The 16,640-nt window shown below is 33.7% G+C and overlaps 3 protein-coding genes across 4 annotated transcripts; 1 reads left to right on the plus strand and 2 right to left on the minus strand.

The window, feature by feature from the left end:
• Positions 1-1,812: 1,812 nt before the first annotated feature.
• On the minus strand, positions 1,813-5,083 carry LOC114410417 (proteasome subunit beta type-3-A). Of its 2 annotated transcripts, XR_003666296.1 has the most exons (6): positions 4,700-5,083; positions 4,505-4,594; positions 3,734-3,818; positions 2,953-3,047; positions 2,022-2,133; positions 1,813-1,982 (listed from the first exon to the last, which is right to left on the minus strand). XR_003666296.1 is itself a non-coding variant. In XM_028374356.1 (5 exons), exons 1-5 carry the CDS (start codon positions 4,993-4,995, stop codon positions 2,085-2,087), a joined length of 615 nt encoding a protein of 204 aa, XP_028230157.1. In that variant the 5' UTR covers positions 4,996-5,083; the 3' UTR covers positions 1,813-2,084. The 2 variants fall into 2 exon arrangements, 1 of the variants encoding a protein (XP_028230157.1); XM_028374356.1 differs by having other exon boundaries at positions 1,813-2,133.
• A 2,391-nt stretch (positions 5,084-7,474) lies between these two features.
• Positions 7,475-12,023, minus strand: LOC114410418 (chlorophyllide a oxygenase, chloroplastic-like). The gene is made up of 9 exons (XM_028374358.1): positions 11,874-12,023; positions 11,390-11,617; positions 11,090-11,194; positions 10,678-10,953; positions 10,040-10,187; positions 9,645-9,829; positions 9,417-9,529; positions 8,621-8,912; positions 7,475-8,015 (listed from the first exon to the last, which is right to left on the minus strand). The coding sequence occupies exons 1-9, from the start codon at positions 11,949-11,951 to the stop codon at positions 7,851-7,853; spliced, it is 1,590 nt and encodes a 529-aa protein (XP_028230159.1). The 5' UTR covers positions 11,952-12,023; the 3' UTR covers positions 7,475-7,850.
• A 1,656-nt stretch (positions 12,024-13,679) lies between these two features.
• Positions 13,680-16,275, plus strand: LOC114410419 (TLC domain-containing protein 2-like). Its single transcript, XM_028374359.1, has 3 exons — positions 13,680-14,040; positions 14,923-15,200; positions 15,623-16,275. The coding sequence occupies exons 1-3, from the start codon at positions 13,770-13,772 to the stop codon at positions 15,938-15,940; spliced, it is 867 nt and encodes a 288-aa protein (XP_028230160.1). The 5' UTR covers positions 13,680-13,769; the 3' UTR covers positions 15,941-16,275.
• The last annotated feature ends 365 nt before the right edge of the window (positions 16,276-16,640 follow it).

Raw genomic sequence — 16,640 nt, forward strand, 5'->3', positions numbered from 1 at the left:
TAGAATATACCTTTATATTTCATATAAAAGTCAAAACACATACATATGTGTATGGAGTACTTATAGCACACACTAAAGTTTACATTAAAAGAGAATGGTGGATAGGTTTTGTTAATGGTACATGTGTCTTAATTCCTTCTCGCAACAACGCAGTATGGGTGAATGCAAATCAATTCGTGGTTAAGAAAAATTGTGGGAAGTGTTTCTACAGTTATTACTGGTAAATCTACACATACATGTGTACTTGTTGTTCTGCTTTAATAACACTAACTTGCGTCCACTATAACTTTGAAACTAAGTGAAGTTAATCTCGTCCCTCCTTCGTTGAAAGGAACAAAACAAAGGACAATGATGTTAATGCTTAAAGAGAATTGAAAAATACCTGTATCTAGATGAACAGTGAGTCGATAAAGATAAATTAACTAACAAAATGGTAGAAGAAACGAAGATGTCAGAAGTCGAAAAATCTAGCATTATTTGCACTCTCTTAGTTCAGGTACATAAGAAGTTAACGAAAAAGAAAGTCGTAACTGCTACATTTTTTGAAAGAAAAAACTGCCGATTTAAAAGCCCGGTCCATTGAACAAGGGCCACACCAATCCATCGTTTGGAGGGTTGGGTTATTTGAGTACGTTCAACTTTTTTAATTAAATATAAATTATAGTTACTCTTACGCTAAAAAACAATAAAATTGTGATTCTTTAATATGGTGAAGGAGATTAGAGTTCATATTTTTAAACTTATGTTTAATCAAATTTTTATAATTTAAAATAATTGTAATTTTAATTAAAAAAACTAATCAAGGACTTATATTAAAAAAATTTAAAAAATCTTTAATTAATAAGAAAACATGACAATTGTATTGGTTAAAAAAATAACAATATCGAAATGAAGAGAGATAGAGAAGAGGGGTTGAGTTGGAAGAAGTGACAGATTGTTTGACGTCCGAGGATAGGAACTAAAAGGAAAAAATTTAGTAATAGTAGGAGATTAAATGAATAATTAAATCTTAAATTGATGAGTTACACGGAACAAAAACAATTTTACAAGAAATTTCTTCCTAAACTTTTTGGGTGCAAGCATGTGGTTTTTAAAACCTGATCAGTAGAATGATATGATACTTTTTGTTTTCGATCCTTGTAGGTTCATGGGGATTACTCAGAAGATGTTGGTGTAAAGGCAGACAGACCTGTTGACCAAACAATGGCTGAGGGAGCCACTGAAGTTGTTGGAGCTTGATCAGTTCATAATGCATTTTTGTTTGTTTAGAATCCCTGTTGCTTCTAATATTTTTAGTTTTCAGTTTTTTTACCTTTAGAAACACGTTTTTTAGGCCATGTTATCTTGTTAGCTTATTAGTTGTTGCATGTTCTTATCTCCAATAATTCTTGCAATCTTGGCACATTATTTATCCAGGTTTTCTAACATAATAAGATGAGATGTATGTAGCATGGGCGCCTCTCAGAATTGAACTTCTACCAACCAGTAACTGCTTATTTCTTGCACCTCTCAGCTTGAAACATGTTTTGCATGGGTTTCAGTTGGCGTTATTATTTGCTCCACATTACACATTTAAGAACCACTCAACAAGTTTCTTATATATAGTAGAATTGTTAAACTCACTTTTGGTGTGCTTATAGTGGGGTTGCTTTTTTTGTGGGTCCTATAATTTCACACGACAGACTTAAGAATCTCAACTAGTTTTCTCTCCAATGGTAAGTATAAGCAAACTCATTTTTATATTGTTTCAATACTAAAATTGCATAAGAATTGGTTTTTAAATTTAAAAACCTCATAAGCAACTAAAACTCGTGAAATACGGAAGTAGCTGCTTAACACTGAAACAGAGTAAAACTTTCTAACAGTTAATAAAGGTATAGCCGTCTGCACAAATTGATGGTAAATGATTTTCAATTAAATCCAAACTAGGATAACAAAATGACAAGAAAAGAGTGATTTGGTTGGATCATAGCATATTTGTTTTTCCATTTGAAATGGTGATGAACGTCAATCCAACAAATTTCCCCTTTCACGTTCAGGCTCCTCGGAAAGTAGGAGTACGTCAAAACAAACACGCTTAAAAGTTAGTCCATTCTTCCTTTCAGTATCCTTTCCTTTACTTCGGTTGGGGTGCTGCAGCAAATAAACAAAAAGACTAATAAGCCACCAAAAATAACAAGTTATGAATAGGAAGTTTAAAAAAATGGAACTTGGAATAAGCTTAAACATCTAAGTGCGATACAATTGCAAATGCCCTAGTTTAAGAGAAGAAAATAGAAAACTAAACAATAATAGTGAAAAAAAGGTAAAATTACAAGTTTTTCTTTCAAAGTGATTACAGCAGTTAGATTCAGTAATCACTAATTCAGTATAAGAGAAGAAAATAGAAAACTAAACAATAATAGTGAAAAAAAGGTAAAATTACAAGTTTTTCTTTCAAAGTGATTACAGCAGTTAGATTCAGTAATCACTAATTCAGTATACAAATGAAATAACACTACCCCCCTCCCCCTTCCTGCTTTATCGTGTATATTGTCAATATTGCTAATTTTCCAGGTCATCCATAAGGTGCATCCATGCAATACCACGGCTTTCAACTTTGACCCTCATTATACCAACTCTAAATAGTTAGCACTTAGCAGTCTAGTATATCATAACTAGGAAAATTCATTGTAGCCCATAGAAATTTAAATAGCAACATGTACCAAAACTGCATGTCAGGAGGTAGGTCAGGATTTGTTTTCATAATGCCAAAATTCTTTTTTTCCAGAATATAGCAAAACTTTTTTTTTTGTTGGATACTATGGCAAAACTATCATCAACTACACACACATATGCAAGCACATGAAATATAAAAATATGAATGCTTAGTGCCTAATTCCCAAATTGGATACGGCATTATGCCAAAATCTTATGGTCAACTACGATGAGATGCGGAGATCATAAGCTTACACAACATAAACATGTCCACCCCAGCCACTTAAACAATCACGATCTACAGATGATAGCAGTGCTTGGGAGATTGTCTCGAACAATTCTTCTGGTTCCTGAGTCACAGTTAAGAAACCAAGGGAACATGAATAAGTTTCTTCTCTATGAAGATCATGAAAAAAACTGGATTTTAAATATCTATCAAGTTTCAAGAATACATCATAAGTATGATAGTGTTAGAACTTGGGAACTCTACTGGAAAATTGAGCCTCTATTAGTGGCACCTTTTATTTAAAACTACAAATCTGGTACAACTACTATACTACTATCACAGAACATCTTGTTATTCCATTTCCATACAACAATTTTGTCCCTACATTTAGGCATGGTACACTTAATGTTGCTTTTTTGCAATTGTTATAATATGCATGAGAAGAACCTTTAACATCAAGCACACATGCAGATGCAAGAAATGAAAATAAATGAAGTTTGCTAGTGCTACTATGAACAAAAGATTGTTCAATCCAGCAGTCACACATACCAAGCTTTAAAGCTCTATAACACTAGAACAACTATGATACATCCTGTGATACTGTCTATAGTACATGAATGATATTCTGAATATATGCAAGGAACTATTCCATAATATATGATTATAAACATGTCCACTTGCATGCTTATTTCATAATTTAGTATTAAAACCCAAGCAATACAAACAAAATATAGATATAACTGCAGGAATTTGCAAATTCTAAAAAAAAAAAGCAACATCAAAGGCAACAAATTGAATTTCGAGACAAACCATGTCAGGCTTAAACATTGACTCACAAGCACCATAAAGAGACTCGGATGCAGTGCCAGCCACTACAAAATCTTTTGCAAGTTCCCTGTCGTACCAAAAATATAAAATCAAAACAAAGTTATTATTATCACAAATACATGGCTTAGATAAAAAAAAAACAAAATTAAGATTATTCTAATGATTAAAGGGGCAGAAGTTGGATAAAATGCACTTCCAAGATAGAAGAAATCTTGAAGGAAAAAATATTAGATTAAAGGATACAAAGAGTGCAGTGTGCATCAAAGAGAGTGAATCAAACAATTTATTTATTGCTTTACTGTCAAATCAGTATATGCATCAACCTTAATTATCACTTATCAGGATTTAGCAACCCTTTTGGGCACGGGGAGGGGGTACCCTAAATCTCATAATAAAATGGTGAAATATTTTTTTCCAGCATATTATAGTTTGAAAAGAAATAAAGCATTCAACGCACCAAGTACTTAGTTGTAGACAGTTGGGCCACTCTGTTTCACTTATTAGGCATAGAAATTTTAAAAACTTAATCTAATATCTGATTCTAGAGTAGCATAAATAGCAAGAACTGATTATAGTAGAGCAAAATTGTTCAGATTTGCAGATGCTGGTAGTCTCCAATCTCCAGCTAAAAAAAAGCATAATAATATCAATGTGAAATCTATTATAGAAGAAATGTATGCAGTGAATATCACTAAAACACTAACCTTCCTCAACACTAAACAGTAAATAAGGGCACAGATTACTTAAACTTACTTTGCTCCAATGGCATCCATTGTGCAAATGAATGGTTTGTCATCATCTCCTAGTCCAGCAATTACAGGCTGGCAAAAGTATGGACCAAACCTGAAATGCAAAAGAATGTATTCAGTTTTTAGAGTGATAAAATAGAATTATGCATGTCATCTATCTATAAAAGTGCATAATCCGAAACAGAATTTGATTGGATACCTTTTCTCGTAGAGAATAGCGGAGACTAGGCTGGCAAAGGTTTGGGGCTTCATGTCCCTCTCTTCGCGGAGCTGATACAATTTGTGGCGGAAAAGGAGGCGCTGGTAGAGGGTCTGGGCGTCGGTGGCGAGGCCGGAGAGACCGATGAAGAGCTTGTCGTGGATTTTTGAAATCCTCTGGAAATCGGTGGCAATGGTCTGGAGCTGAACCCCGAGTCTCCGATCGCTCGCGATGGCGAAGCAGTTCTTCCCCACCATAGCCACTAGGGCACTCCCGTTGTACTCGAAGATCGACATCTTTCTTTCGCTACCAACTTTTCCGATGTAAACCCTTGCGCGATGGTAAAGTTAGTTAATACTATATGTGAAGTTTAGAGAGGTTTGACATATAAGAAAAATTAAAATAAATTTCTTCCTAAGTTAAAACTAAACCTGAAATGATTTTTAATCTATGTATAACGTAATTTTAGCTTCTAAAATGATTTTTTCAAAAGTTCATCTTTAATCTATGTCATGCTAGTTTTTTCAAAAGTTCATCTTTAATCTATGTATAACGTAATTTTAGCTTCTAAAATGATTTTTTTTTCTTTTTCTGTAGTGGTTATAAAAAAATTTACCCAACAAATCCTTAGTTAACATTTTTTTACAAATTCTTTTCATAAAAGAACTTATGTTAGGAGTGCTTAAGAAATTATTTACTTTCAAATATATATAATGATATTTTTTTTCTCATCATAATATTGATAGAAAATTTTTTAATGAATTTTTTCTTTTTATCATATTTTTATTATAATTACATTTTTTTATTCAGCTTTTTAAGCTAAGGATTTAGATATAGAGAATAAAAATACATAAAAAATATAAATATAAACATTGAATTAAATATTTTTGTTTGGTCCAAACCATTCAATTAAATATTAAACATTTAACTCTAAATAAATTAATAAAATATCAAACATTTGCATGACTAAAGGAGATATTAAATCTCGACAAGAAGGAGCCATGAAAGTCTCCAGTTATATCTACAAATACCCTACTGGCAAGTTGAGAGTGCAGCCGTGATGGCAACACTTGGTGATTCCAACTGACTTAAACTGTTCCTGGTTCTGTTGTTACTTACATATATTTATGAGTTATGACACAAGTGTTTCCTCCTCCTAGGAGATGCCTAATATATAATCTGTTTCATTCAAATTAATTTAAATTTATGAAAAAAAAATCCATTTTTATTGAGTAAAAAGACTTCTGATTCAAATTTCAATTTAGATGCACATATCGGCCAATAAGATTTATTCAATTTGGGGGTAAAACATGATTTATATATATTAAAGAGGCACAAGGGGTACCACCCTAATACAAAGGCATACAAGTTACCAGAGGAGAAAGATTCTTTCCCTATGTTCTTTCCCCACATAACTTAGCACTCCAAAAACAAATACATGTACTAATCTACAAACCAGCATTACACTCATGCCTTATACAAACCAATATGAAGGAATCAAATATCTTTACTGTTGCTCTTGTTTATAGAATCTAACTGGTTGAATTTCTAATATCTTTTGTAAACTTGAAATGACAATATTGTTCTGTAAACAAATATTGAACAAAATTCCTAAAATGAGTAGATTTTCTTATTTACCAAATTTAAGGAAAAGATTCAGCTTTAGGTTATTATAGCTGATGACAGGTTATTTGCAAAATTCATAAAATGATGACAGGCAGGTTTAGACGCATATTTTTTTCATTGAACCATAAATCGAAAGACCTTAATATGAGAAAGAATGTTGCAGGTGGTACGTCGGTATCTTCTCCTAGTTTTTATACCTCTAGGAATTGACAACATACAACTTTTTATTATAGTCACAAACTAACAATTAACATTTGTCATAAAATAAAATAAAAAAAACTTTTTGTCATACTAGAATCAAAGAACTTGGACTTAATTTGATTATTGAAGTGATGGATAAAAAGTGAACTTCAACATATTGATTTATATGTTCAAAGGGTTAATGATTTGAATCCTACTGCTTTTGAAATTACATATACTTTACAATTTTTACAAACTTGTTCTTACAGAAGCACTAAAGAGTGTTCATACAATGGCATGCAAAAGATTACATGATACATGGAATTAATTCATTCTACTACAGGCTTTCAGGTGTTAATCACGGCTGTACATCAAGCAGTGATGCTGAAAATATGACTGCTGAACAGTTAATATGGCTTTACTCTACTATGATATTTGCAAGTGTGTGGTGAAACCAATGCTATGGCTTTACTGTAGAATCTCAGGAAACAAGATTGTCCAAGCCTATGAATGAAGTTAAAATACAATTGAACCATCTAAGAAATGCAGACTTCCAGGATCACTACTTTTGATGTTTTATAACAAACGTTGTTGGGTTAGCTTCAGCTGTTTTTGAGAGAAGATGAAGAAGAAAAAGAAAACAAGGAACATGTCGTGGGACAAGACAGAGGAGAGAAAATTTAGGTTTTTTTTAAAAATTACAATAATAACCTTAATATACATTTAATAAAAAAGAGTAATTTAATAATAACTTTAATAAAAGCCAAGCAAAATGTGATTTTCTTATCTAATAATTTTGGTGTAAGTTGCCAACATACTCCAACAATTAAAAAAGAGTGGGAGTATGTTAGCAAATTATATTCTGCATTTGACTTATCTGGATGGAATTGGACGTGTTACTATATAGTGGCACTCTGTTTCTACAAAAGAAAAGAAAAAAATCATAATTGTAACCGTAAAGGCCCCAACTAATCACGAATTCTGAATTATCAAATTTTCATTGAGCTAAGATGGTAATGTCATAATACAAGAAACGCCAGTTTTATGGCGCGAGGTTAAGCCACCAGTTGAGATGGCAAAAGTGGGGTAAAAAATGAACTTGATCCTGTACACAGAAATAATAAAAGCTAAGTGTACAGTGGGTGCTATTTTTACAAGGGGCTTGAATAAGAGGAGACAGCCTCTGATCAAATTTTTTAGTTTCCTCCGCATGAATGCACTGAAAGAACCAACGAAAGGCAACGTGTGGATTGGCCTTTCTATTGCAAGGGTGCCTGAGTGGCTTTTAGTTAATCAAAGTTGGTTCCAAGACTAAGATAAAAAGTACTGTAATCTTTATTCAAGTCTATTTGCTGAAGGGTGGTTGCTTATTTCCTCGCTCCAAGGCATTTCTCCATAGTCTGTACCTTATCCCAAGCTTGTCATAGGATACTGGGAAATTCCACACATTGGCACCATTGTTCATCCGCTCTTGCTGGCCTAACACTAGCCGTAGATCCTCGTTTAAAACCTTTAATAAGTCAACAGCAACACACAAAACAAAAATGTTAAAATAAGGATACGGTAGTATTCTCTTTCAGTCATTCACACTGACTCTACATGTTAATCCAACAAAAGCTAAAGAAAAAGAACATTTTTGTTTCTCTGGAATAAAATAGTTCTTCATCATGCCAAATCATATCAAGATTTCTTATGCCCAATTTGAATTAGCTTTCAGTTTATGAGAACTTTTCATTTGTAAAATCTGTCAAGATTTCCCTAAGCAATGCTGAACTCTAAAGTTTAAATAGGTGATTATAGAAAAGTTAGAAGAGAGAGCTAATGAAAAAGTTGAAGTACATAAATCTTATGTGAGAAGTTCAATTCATTTTTACTTCCTTGATTCATTTTTTGTATAAGTACTTGTTAAGAAGTTTATCTAAATTGACTCTTATTGTGTCGAATTTTGTTAAAAACCTCAGGTCACTGTTTTCACATTCTCTTTAGTCTTTAAGTTACCTCAAATTTTCAAAAGAAAATCATCCTTTATTCCTTTGGGTCATGACTTTTTCCCTTTCTGTTTCCCCATATCTCAAACATTATACAAATGCATGTTGAATAGAATAAAAATTCTACCTGCTCTGCAAAATATCTCCATAGATGTTGCATAAAAGGAATATGCTTAAGCACAGGAGCAAAATCCAGTGACATTCTGTACAGCAATCTTGTTTTTTGTTTTGAAGATGGTAAGCAGACATGAAGTTGGTGCAGGTGTGTGGCACACTGACTGGTGCTTTGTCCTTCCAGTTTACCAGGCTTCGAAATTCCAATGGTTGATAGAACCATGCAAGGTGGCCGAAACTCCATATCAATTGGATAGGGGTCCCAGTATCCTTGTAGGCCAGATGCTGTCAAAAATTTCACCAAGCTGCAAGTTCAAATCCATGCTGAGACTACGTGACCAAGAAATGTATCTTTTCAGAAGATAAAGCTTAGATTTATGCCTTAAATTAATCTCGTTTTATCCATCCTTTCATGCACAATTACAGTAGGAACAAATATATGACACACTGACTACATTATGTTATTAGAGATCCGAGCCTAGAAAAATATCTTGGAAGATCAATTTAACAACCTATTTAATACCGTGCATAACACAATTCCAACTCTCATTTTGTCTCTTTTCTTGTTGAAGTGTTTTATTAGAAACTAAAAATTCACAAGCAAAAAGTATCCTCCTGTCCTCACACACACAAAAAAAGTCAAATTATTAGAGGAAGAGAGGTTACAATCCTAGGTATTTTGATTGCTTCCTCACTTGCAACATGTTTTTTTTTTTTTTTTAAATCTCTTTAGAATGGCATGATTTTCAGTTTCTAGGGTACAACACAAATGACTTTCAGTTCTCTGGGTATTAAAAAAAACACAAAACCTGGGAACACTCCATCCCTTAGCAAAAGTTGAAGTGTGAGTAAAAGGGGCATGTGCAAGATCCAAAAGGTTGTCCAAAAGTAACCCGTGTTCGATGGGAAGCTCCATGACAATCTGTGGCATATAAAGAGACACCAATTAAAAAACACAGCTTTTTCCTTGAATCGTAATAGTAATCCTTGAATATTCAATTGCTATATCTTATGGGACAATTTTTTTCATAACATACCTCAGCATGCACTTCAAACCCAGATGGAGGTAGCAAAGATGGAAGGGTAGCCGTCGGGGGGTCATTGCCAGGCCAAACCCAGATCATCCCCTCTGTTTCAAAACATGGCAATGACTTTATCTTCACATTTAGCAGTCGAGTAGACGGCATTTTCTCACATTTTCCATCAGTAGTATATTCCCAGCCTAACATCAAACAATTAGATATTTTCAACCTGTAAGTTTTAATGTGTATAACATATAACTCATTGCTAGGATATATTTTCATGCATGTGTATCTTTTGATATATGCATATATGAACCAGTGCATATAACTCATTGCTAGGATATAATCATGTATTGAAGCAAAAATTTCCTTAAGTTGGTGTAAAGAGTCATCATTCACCAACTACTAACCATGGTAAGGGCATTGGATACGACCCTCATTCACCGAACCAAGGTGTAGAGGACATGCTCTGTGTGCACAGGTGTTCTGAACACACCCAGGCTTCCCATCTTTCCCTCGGAAGATGACCCATGGTTCCTCAAAACATTCTATTGGGATCTGAAAAAGAAAAGGATTAACATGCTTAAGAGAATTTACATCCAGATTGGAGTACAGGTAGTCTCTTATCTGACACAGAACTCCGTCACCCCAAGAAATTGAAGAAGGAAAATGTTAAGAAAATAGGGGGGGGGGGGGAGGGGGGGGGGAGGGGGGGGGGGAATGAGGAGAAACTAAAAAATGTTGAGACTTTGTCATTGGTAGAAAAGCATCATAGTAGTCTCATATTAAAAATCACTTGGGTACAATCAATTGGGTTGAAATTTGGGTGAGGAGGGAATAAGTAATATCAATCAAAAGATATTCCAAGTTTTTCTGTTTAATTGTTATTTGTTGAAAGACATTATTCCACTGACATATCATAATAGGCTTCCAATAGATTTGAAACCAGAGGGTTAAGACCAAAAATAGATTTGAAATTTTGCATAGAAGCAGATGCCACAAACATATTCAGTGTATGATATAAAGAATTATATACATATTGACTTACCATTGTATCATCCTTCAAGTCAGTAGAGAAAGCTACAGGGTACCAGAAATTCTTCAAGTGTGGATGGTATGACTGAACTGGACCTGATATGTCCAAGCTTTTTCGTGGCGATCTTCTCTTTTCTATATCTACAGGTTTAAAAGAAGTACTGGGAGAAGAGGATGTCTGGGAAACTTCTGTTGTGCTTCTTTCTTGCAACAACTTATCGTTTACTAATTCTTCCATGTAAGCTAGTTTATCTAAAGCACTGGACACCCTTGCCTCAGATATATGAACCTGTTTTTGTTCAATAAGTAACATGAATAAAGTCTCATATTGATAACTTATGAACAAGTTCCAGGCAAGTTGGACGAATCAAGACATCTCAGCTACATGTTGTGCTGATTACTTATTAACATGTAATGATCAGTACCTGTTGGTGTGCTTGTGCCAATTCTTCCTGCAACTCTGCTAGCTCCTTTTTCATGGTGCCAATGGACTTATAATCACGAGCTAAAGGATTAAGAACCTCCACCACCTACACCCATAATTTTTGGAGGAATAAATTTACCATCTAGTGGCATGTGTAGCTGAAGTGAAAAGGCTATGGCGAAACAATAATATGATCAAATGGACAAATAATCAAAATTCATATAGACCAAACATGATACAAAATTCATCGAATGATCAAATATGATTCTCAAACACATAATTAAGTGATACAAATTCAAACCTTTTCATGAAGAAGCATGATGGTAAGCAAGTCTTGCCTAGCTCGCCAATCACAGTATTGAATATCATATCTTGCAACTTCAAGGGCTTGATATACATCCAAAAACTTCCCTTTATACTGCGGCACTTTAGATCGTGGATCCTCCACATCAAAGAGGGCACTCCATGCATTCTTCTTATCTATCTCTTCTCCATATACAGCAAACACTCTAAACCTTCCTTTTAAACCCTGAAATTTGAATTACCCACAACAATGTTATCTACAACAAGGGCCAGAAAAAATATAGCCTACGAATATGATCACGGGCTCATAGCTAAAGGATTAAGCATCAAGGAGACCAGGGGTTAGTATTCAGCAATGAAACCAATAAGAAAAAGTTCCAAACATTATGCTACCTACAAAAAAGAAAGCCTGCATAAAACAAATAACAAGAACAATTCTGAACACTTAAACACAAGTTGGTGTGATTTGAAGTGAGTTAGACCTTTTTGGTGTCAAGTTTGGATGATTTGGAGAAGGAGAAAGGGAGAGAGAGAACTGCAGCAGTTGCAATAGCGTTCATGGCGGGGCGAAGCTGACAGTCTCTGTCTGAAGAGAGAAAGAGAAACGTGGGGGAATGTTGTTTGTTTTGAGGATTTTGTTGATAAGAGGTTGGAGTTCCGCGCGATCTCGGCTCGCCTTCCGAGGGGCGCCACGTGGACGAGCGTGGACTCCTTGGTCGCACACGTGGCACATGTTCCTTCCACACGCTGAGTTTGATTTCTCACAGTTTTGGGCCCTGACACCTTGCCAACTCGGCTTAATAGGGGAGTAAGAACATCTCTTCTCTATCCGCTCCTCCATTGAGGATTTTGGTGTATAAGAATATTTTTAATTGTGAAAAAATATATTAACTATAGTGGTACTAGTGTCCCATGCAGCCTAGTAGAAAATAGCCATCTTTATCCAAAATATATACGAATTTTTTTTTAAAAGAGTGACAATTTAAAAAAATATGAAAAAGTGATAGTATTGTTTTGAAAATGTTGAAAAAACAAACATTTAACAAATGCGATGTTTAATTTAAAAAATAAAAAATAAACCATCGATTGAGTATGGAAATCTGTGATAATTTAATCCTAAAAATAAAATTTAAAATTAGTCCATGAATATTTAAAAAATATGTGACAATTATTTTATGTAATTAATTCGTATAATTTTATCTTATTATTAAGTTATAAGTAATATTTAAGGATTTATTTGAGATTAAATTATAAATTTTAAAGATAAATTTGTTATTAAATTATACAATAGAACGTAATATGTACATTTTTACATTCAATAATTAAATTATAATTTTTTATCTTTCATGAACAAAAGTATCAATATTTTTTTTCTTTCGTGAAGTAATTATGAAAACCAAAATAATGGTTTAACCCAAAAATAAGTGTGTAAAAGTGATGCAAAGGATCAAAATTTAAAAAAATAATAAAAAGTAAAAAAAAATGTTGTTTATAACAAAATGAAATGTGAAAAGTAATGCTGGGATGGGATGGGTAAGCGAGCCGACCCGTCCTGTCTAAGGTCCGTTCCCGTAAGTCCGTATTGGCAGTGGATCGGGCCAATTCTCGTACTCTTACACGGATTTAAAATATTGGTCTGTCCCACGGGTCAAACGGGCTAGTTCACAGGCCTATTTTAAAAAAAATTAATTTTAAAATAAAAAATATTTTTTTCTCTTAAAAAAATAGTCAATTACACTCAATTATATATATATATATATATATATATATTAAAAAGTCTTAATAAATCTCTAACAAATACTTAATTACAAAAAAATTTAACACAACTAAATAAATTTTTAACATAAATGCAAATAAATTTTGGACTGAGTTTTTAAGATTAATTGAGTTTGAATTTGACTTAATCGTGATTGCGGGTTTATGGGTCAACCCGTGGACCAAACCCGCATAATCTATAGATTATGCTAGACGGACCTAAAATCCATCCTATATAATCATGAATTTTTAAAAAAGATTGATCTGTAATCCGCGTGGACCGCAAGTCCCGCAGACCGGTTGATGAGCCTGATTATCCACCTTGGTAATGCATAAAATTATAAGAAAACTATAAAATGAATAAAAGTTTTAAAGATACGATAGTTAATATTTTTTTTACAAACATCATTAATGTTTATTTTATTGAATTTCACTGATAATTCTATTAATTTTATAATTTTTAATAAATTTTAGTTAATAATAAAATGTGTGAAGGTAGACTTATGGAGTGTTTATGGCTTATGGGATAGATTTGATTTTTGTTTGATACCATTTCCTTGAAGTGAAGCAATTGATAAATTTATTGCGATTGAGAATTGGAGAAGAGAAGCAAAATAAAAGGGATGCGAGTGGCGCGAGAAGAAGCAATGGGTGGTGGAAAGCGGAACACGGTGGAGACATTCTTCTTAGCCACTCTCATTCTCTGGCTCGCTTCCCTTTGTTTCCAGATTTTGTTGAACAAGCGCTGGGAGCTTCTCTCTGTCATCGCGGGTTCTATCTTCTACCAGACATCTAACTGCCTCATCCGATTCTTCTCCACACATAAAGACAAAGACGCTCTCTTCGTTAACACCTCCGTCTCTCTTCTCCACTCTCTCCTCACCTCCTCCTCAGGTCTTTTCTCTATTCACATCTTGCTTTGCCTAACTCTTCCTATTCTTTTGGTCCTTTTTCCTCATCTTTAAATATCATATCAACATTTTGTTCAGACAATACCAAATTTCTGTGAGCAGAGACCCTAGTTTAGGAATATTAGAAGATTTTAAGAAAAATAATAATAAGGTCTTGCTAACTAATGCCCTAAGGGCATTGGATAAGGAACTAAAATGGAAAAGTATTTATCCTATAAATCATAGGAGAAGGTAAAAAAAATCATGCGCAGCGAATTATATTGAACTTCAATAACTTAACCTTCGGTTGAGTTGAAGCGCTGTTATTTTTTTATCCATCAGTTTCTTGTGGTTCATGTCCAAATTGGTCAGCTCAAGTCTCTTTCTCTTGCTAGAGACACAGGACAAGAAAGAAAGAAACAGCAATCTCTGTAACTGTGATGAGTAGTGCTACTAGAGAACCAGTTCTATCAAGGGAGAGTGTTTCAATAATATCCATTTTAATTAAGCTTTCTACAAGTCTTGTTTTGTAATGGACCAAAATCCTCTCATTTTTCATTTAGGCCTTGCTTAGATAAGTTTCTCCATATAATCATTTATTGGAGAAAAATTATTTTAGCTTCTCCAAAAAGTTGATTTTAACTTTATGCATAAGCTAATTTTAGCATTAGGGAAAAGCTTATTCCAATTGTTCTTTTTCTTTTTTTCTATAAATGCCTATGGAGAAACTTAAACAAACAAGACCTTACACTTCTGTTGGTGGTTCTTTGCTAAAATGCTTTTCTGTTGGATCGCAGAGAATTCCAATGTAGATACTGTGATTTTAATACTTTTCCTCTTTTCTCTTCTGATGGGTGTCTCACTATTATTGCCTTTTCTTTTGCAGTGATCTTCATCTTGTTCAGAGAGTTGTTAAGTAATGGGCCAAGTGGAATGTCTGACCACTCACAGTTGGTCGAAGATGCTTGGTCATGGGCATTTGAAGCGTTGAGCTTTTCTTGTGGTTACTTTGCATATGATCAGTGGGATATGCTTCATTACCGATTGTATAATGGTTGGATCCCCTCTATCCTTGTGCATCATCTGGTTCTCCTTATTTGCTTCACTCTTGCTTTGTATCGAAATGTTACCATCAACTACCTTATTCTCACTCTTATCTGTGAGGTAGGCCACATTTCCTTTGAAACTCTTCTTTTTTGTGTGCAATTGTTCAATATCTAATGACTTTTTTGATTAAAAAGACTAGAAATTTGGCACTAAGGTTTCCCCCCCTTTCTAAATTGTGTATGTATGTGTTGCATCATTGTATTTGTTGACTGTATAGAGAAATTATTAGACAGTCCCGGACCACCTGATGTTCATGGTCATGACTATTTTTTGTGACGTATAGTGGACCATTTCAATTTACAAGTAAGAATTAATATTTAATAACACTTGATTACATGCCATATAGAGATTAGTTTGAACCATGGTAGTCCCAAACCATGTAACAATTTCTCGTTTTTTTGAGTCTGTTGTTAAGCCCTACTGCATAATGCTAAGGGGTTATTGTGTAAACTAAGGAAGACTTTTCTGTGATGGTACAGCTGCATTCCATCTTTCTTCATTTGAGAAAAGTGAGACGAATGGCCGGTATTCGGGATGCAAAGAGCATTCTTGTTAAGTTAGAATGGTTTTTGAATTGGGTTACCTTCTTTGTGGCAAGATCTGTACCTCACGTTCTCATCACAGCCAAGCTCATCAAGGATGCATACAAATTTGAAAAGGGTATGGAGCTACCACTGGCTCTGTTGGGCATGGCTGGGATGAATTTGCTCAACATTGGTCTTGGCATTGATCTCCTTAAAGCTTTTAAGAGAGAGAGGAAGTCTCAGCAGGGTAATCTTCATCATCACCGTGAATGATAGAACAGAAAAGTGCAATACTACTATGTAATCTTCACCGAAAGTGAAAAACGGAGGGGAAATGATACCACATGCATGAAGAGTGATTGTGTGTAGGAATATGTTCGGTCTCTTATTTTTTCAGAATACAACACAAATAGATTATTTATAATCTCCTCGAGCAATTATTTTGAAGCATCAAGCATGCTGTAAAATGCTTTCCAACTCTCTATAACTTGAATTTTTTTTTGCTACATGGGAAAAGAAACCCATAACATAATTTAGACACGCATGAAAGCATTGTAATCGTAATTTTATCATATCTCACGAGTAATAGCTATATATACATTATTGAAGGACTTGTCTCTAACGATATTTGACAATATACATATCTCTTCCAAATGCTATTGTCCTGACATTTTTTTTTGCCTTTTTATATGCATAAATGAATTGCTAGATAAAAAAATTAGACTTATTTTCTTATAGTCATTATCAAGCGAATTTATTTGCACACTCGTACAAATTTTCCTTCTCATAAAAAATAAAAATATTTCAGATTTAATTTAACAAATAAAAAATTGAAAAATATAGTTTCCCACACCATTTTTGTAACCGATTTCCACCTGTTTAATGGGTTTTCACTAGTTTTGAAATGATTTTATTTTTTTAAAATAATTGTGATATACATCTAGACATGTTAAAATTATTATACAGTATTTTT

Source organism: Glycine soja, chromosome 4 (assembly GCF_004193775.1).
Source record: "Glycine soja cultivar W05 chromosome 4, ASM419377v2, whole genome shotgun sequence".
Classification (NCBI taxonomy): domain Eukaryota; kingdom Viridiplantae; phylum Streptophyta; class Magnoliopsida; order Fabales; family Fabaceae; genus Glycine; species Glycine soja.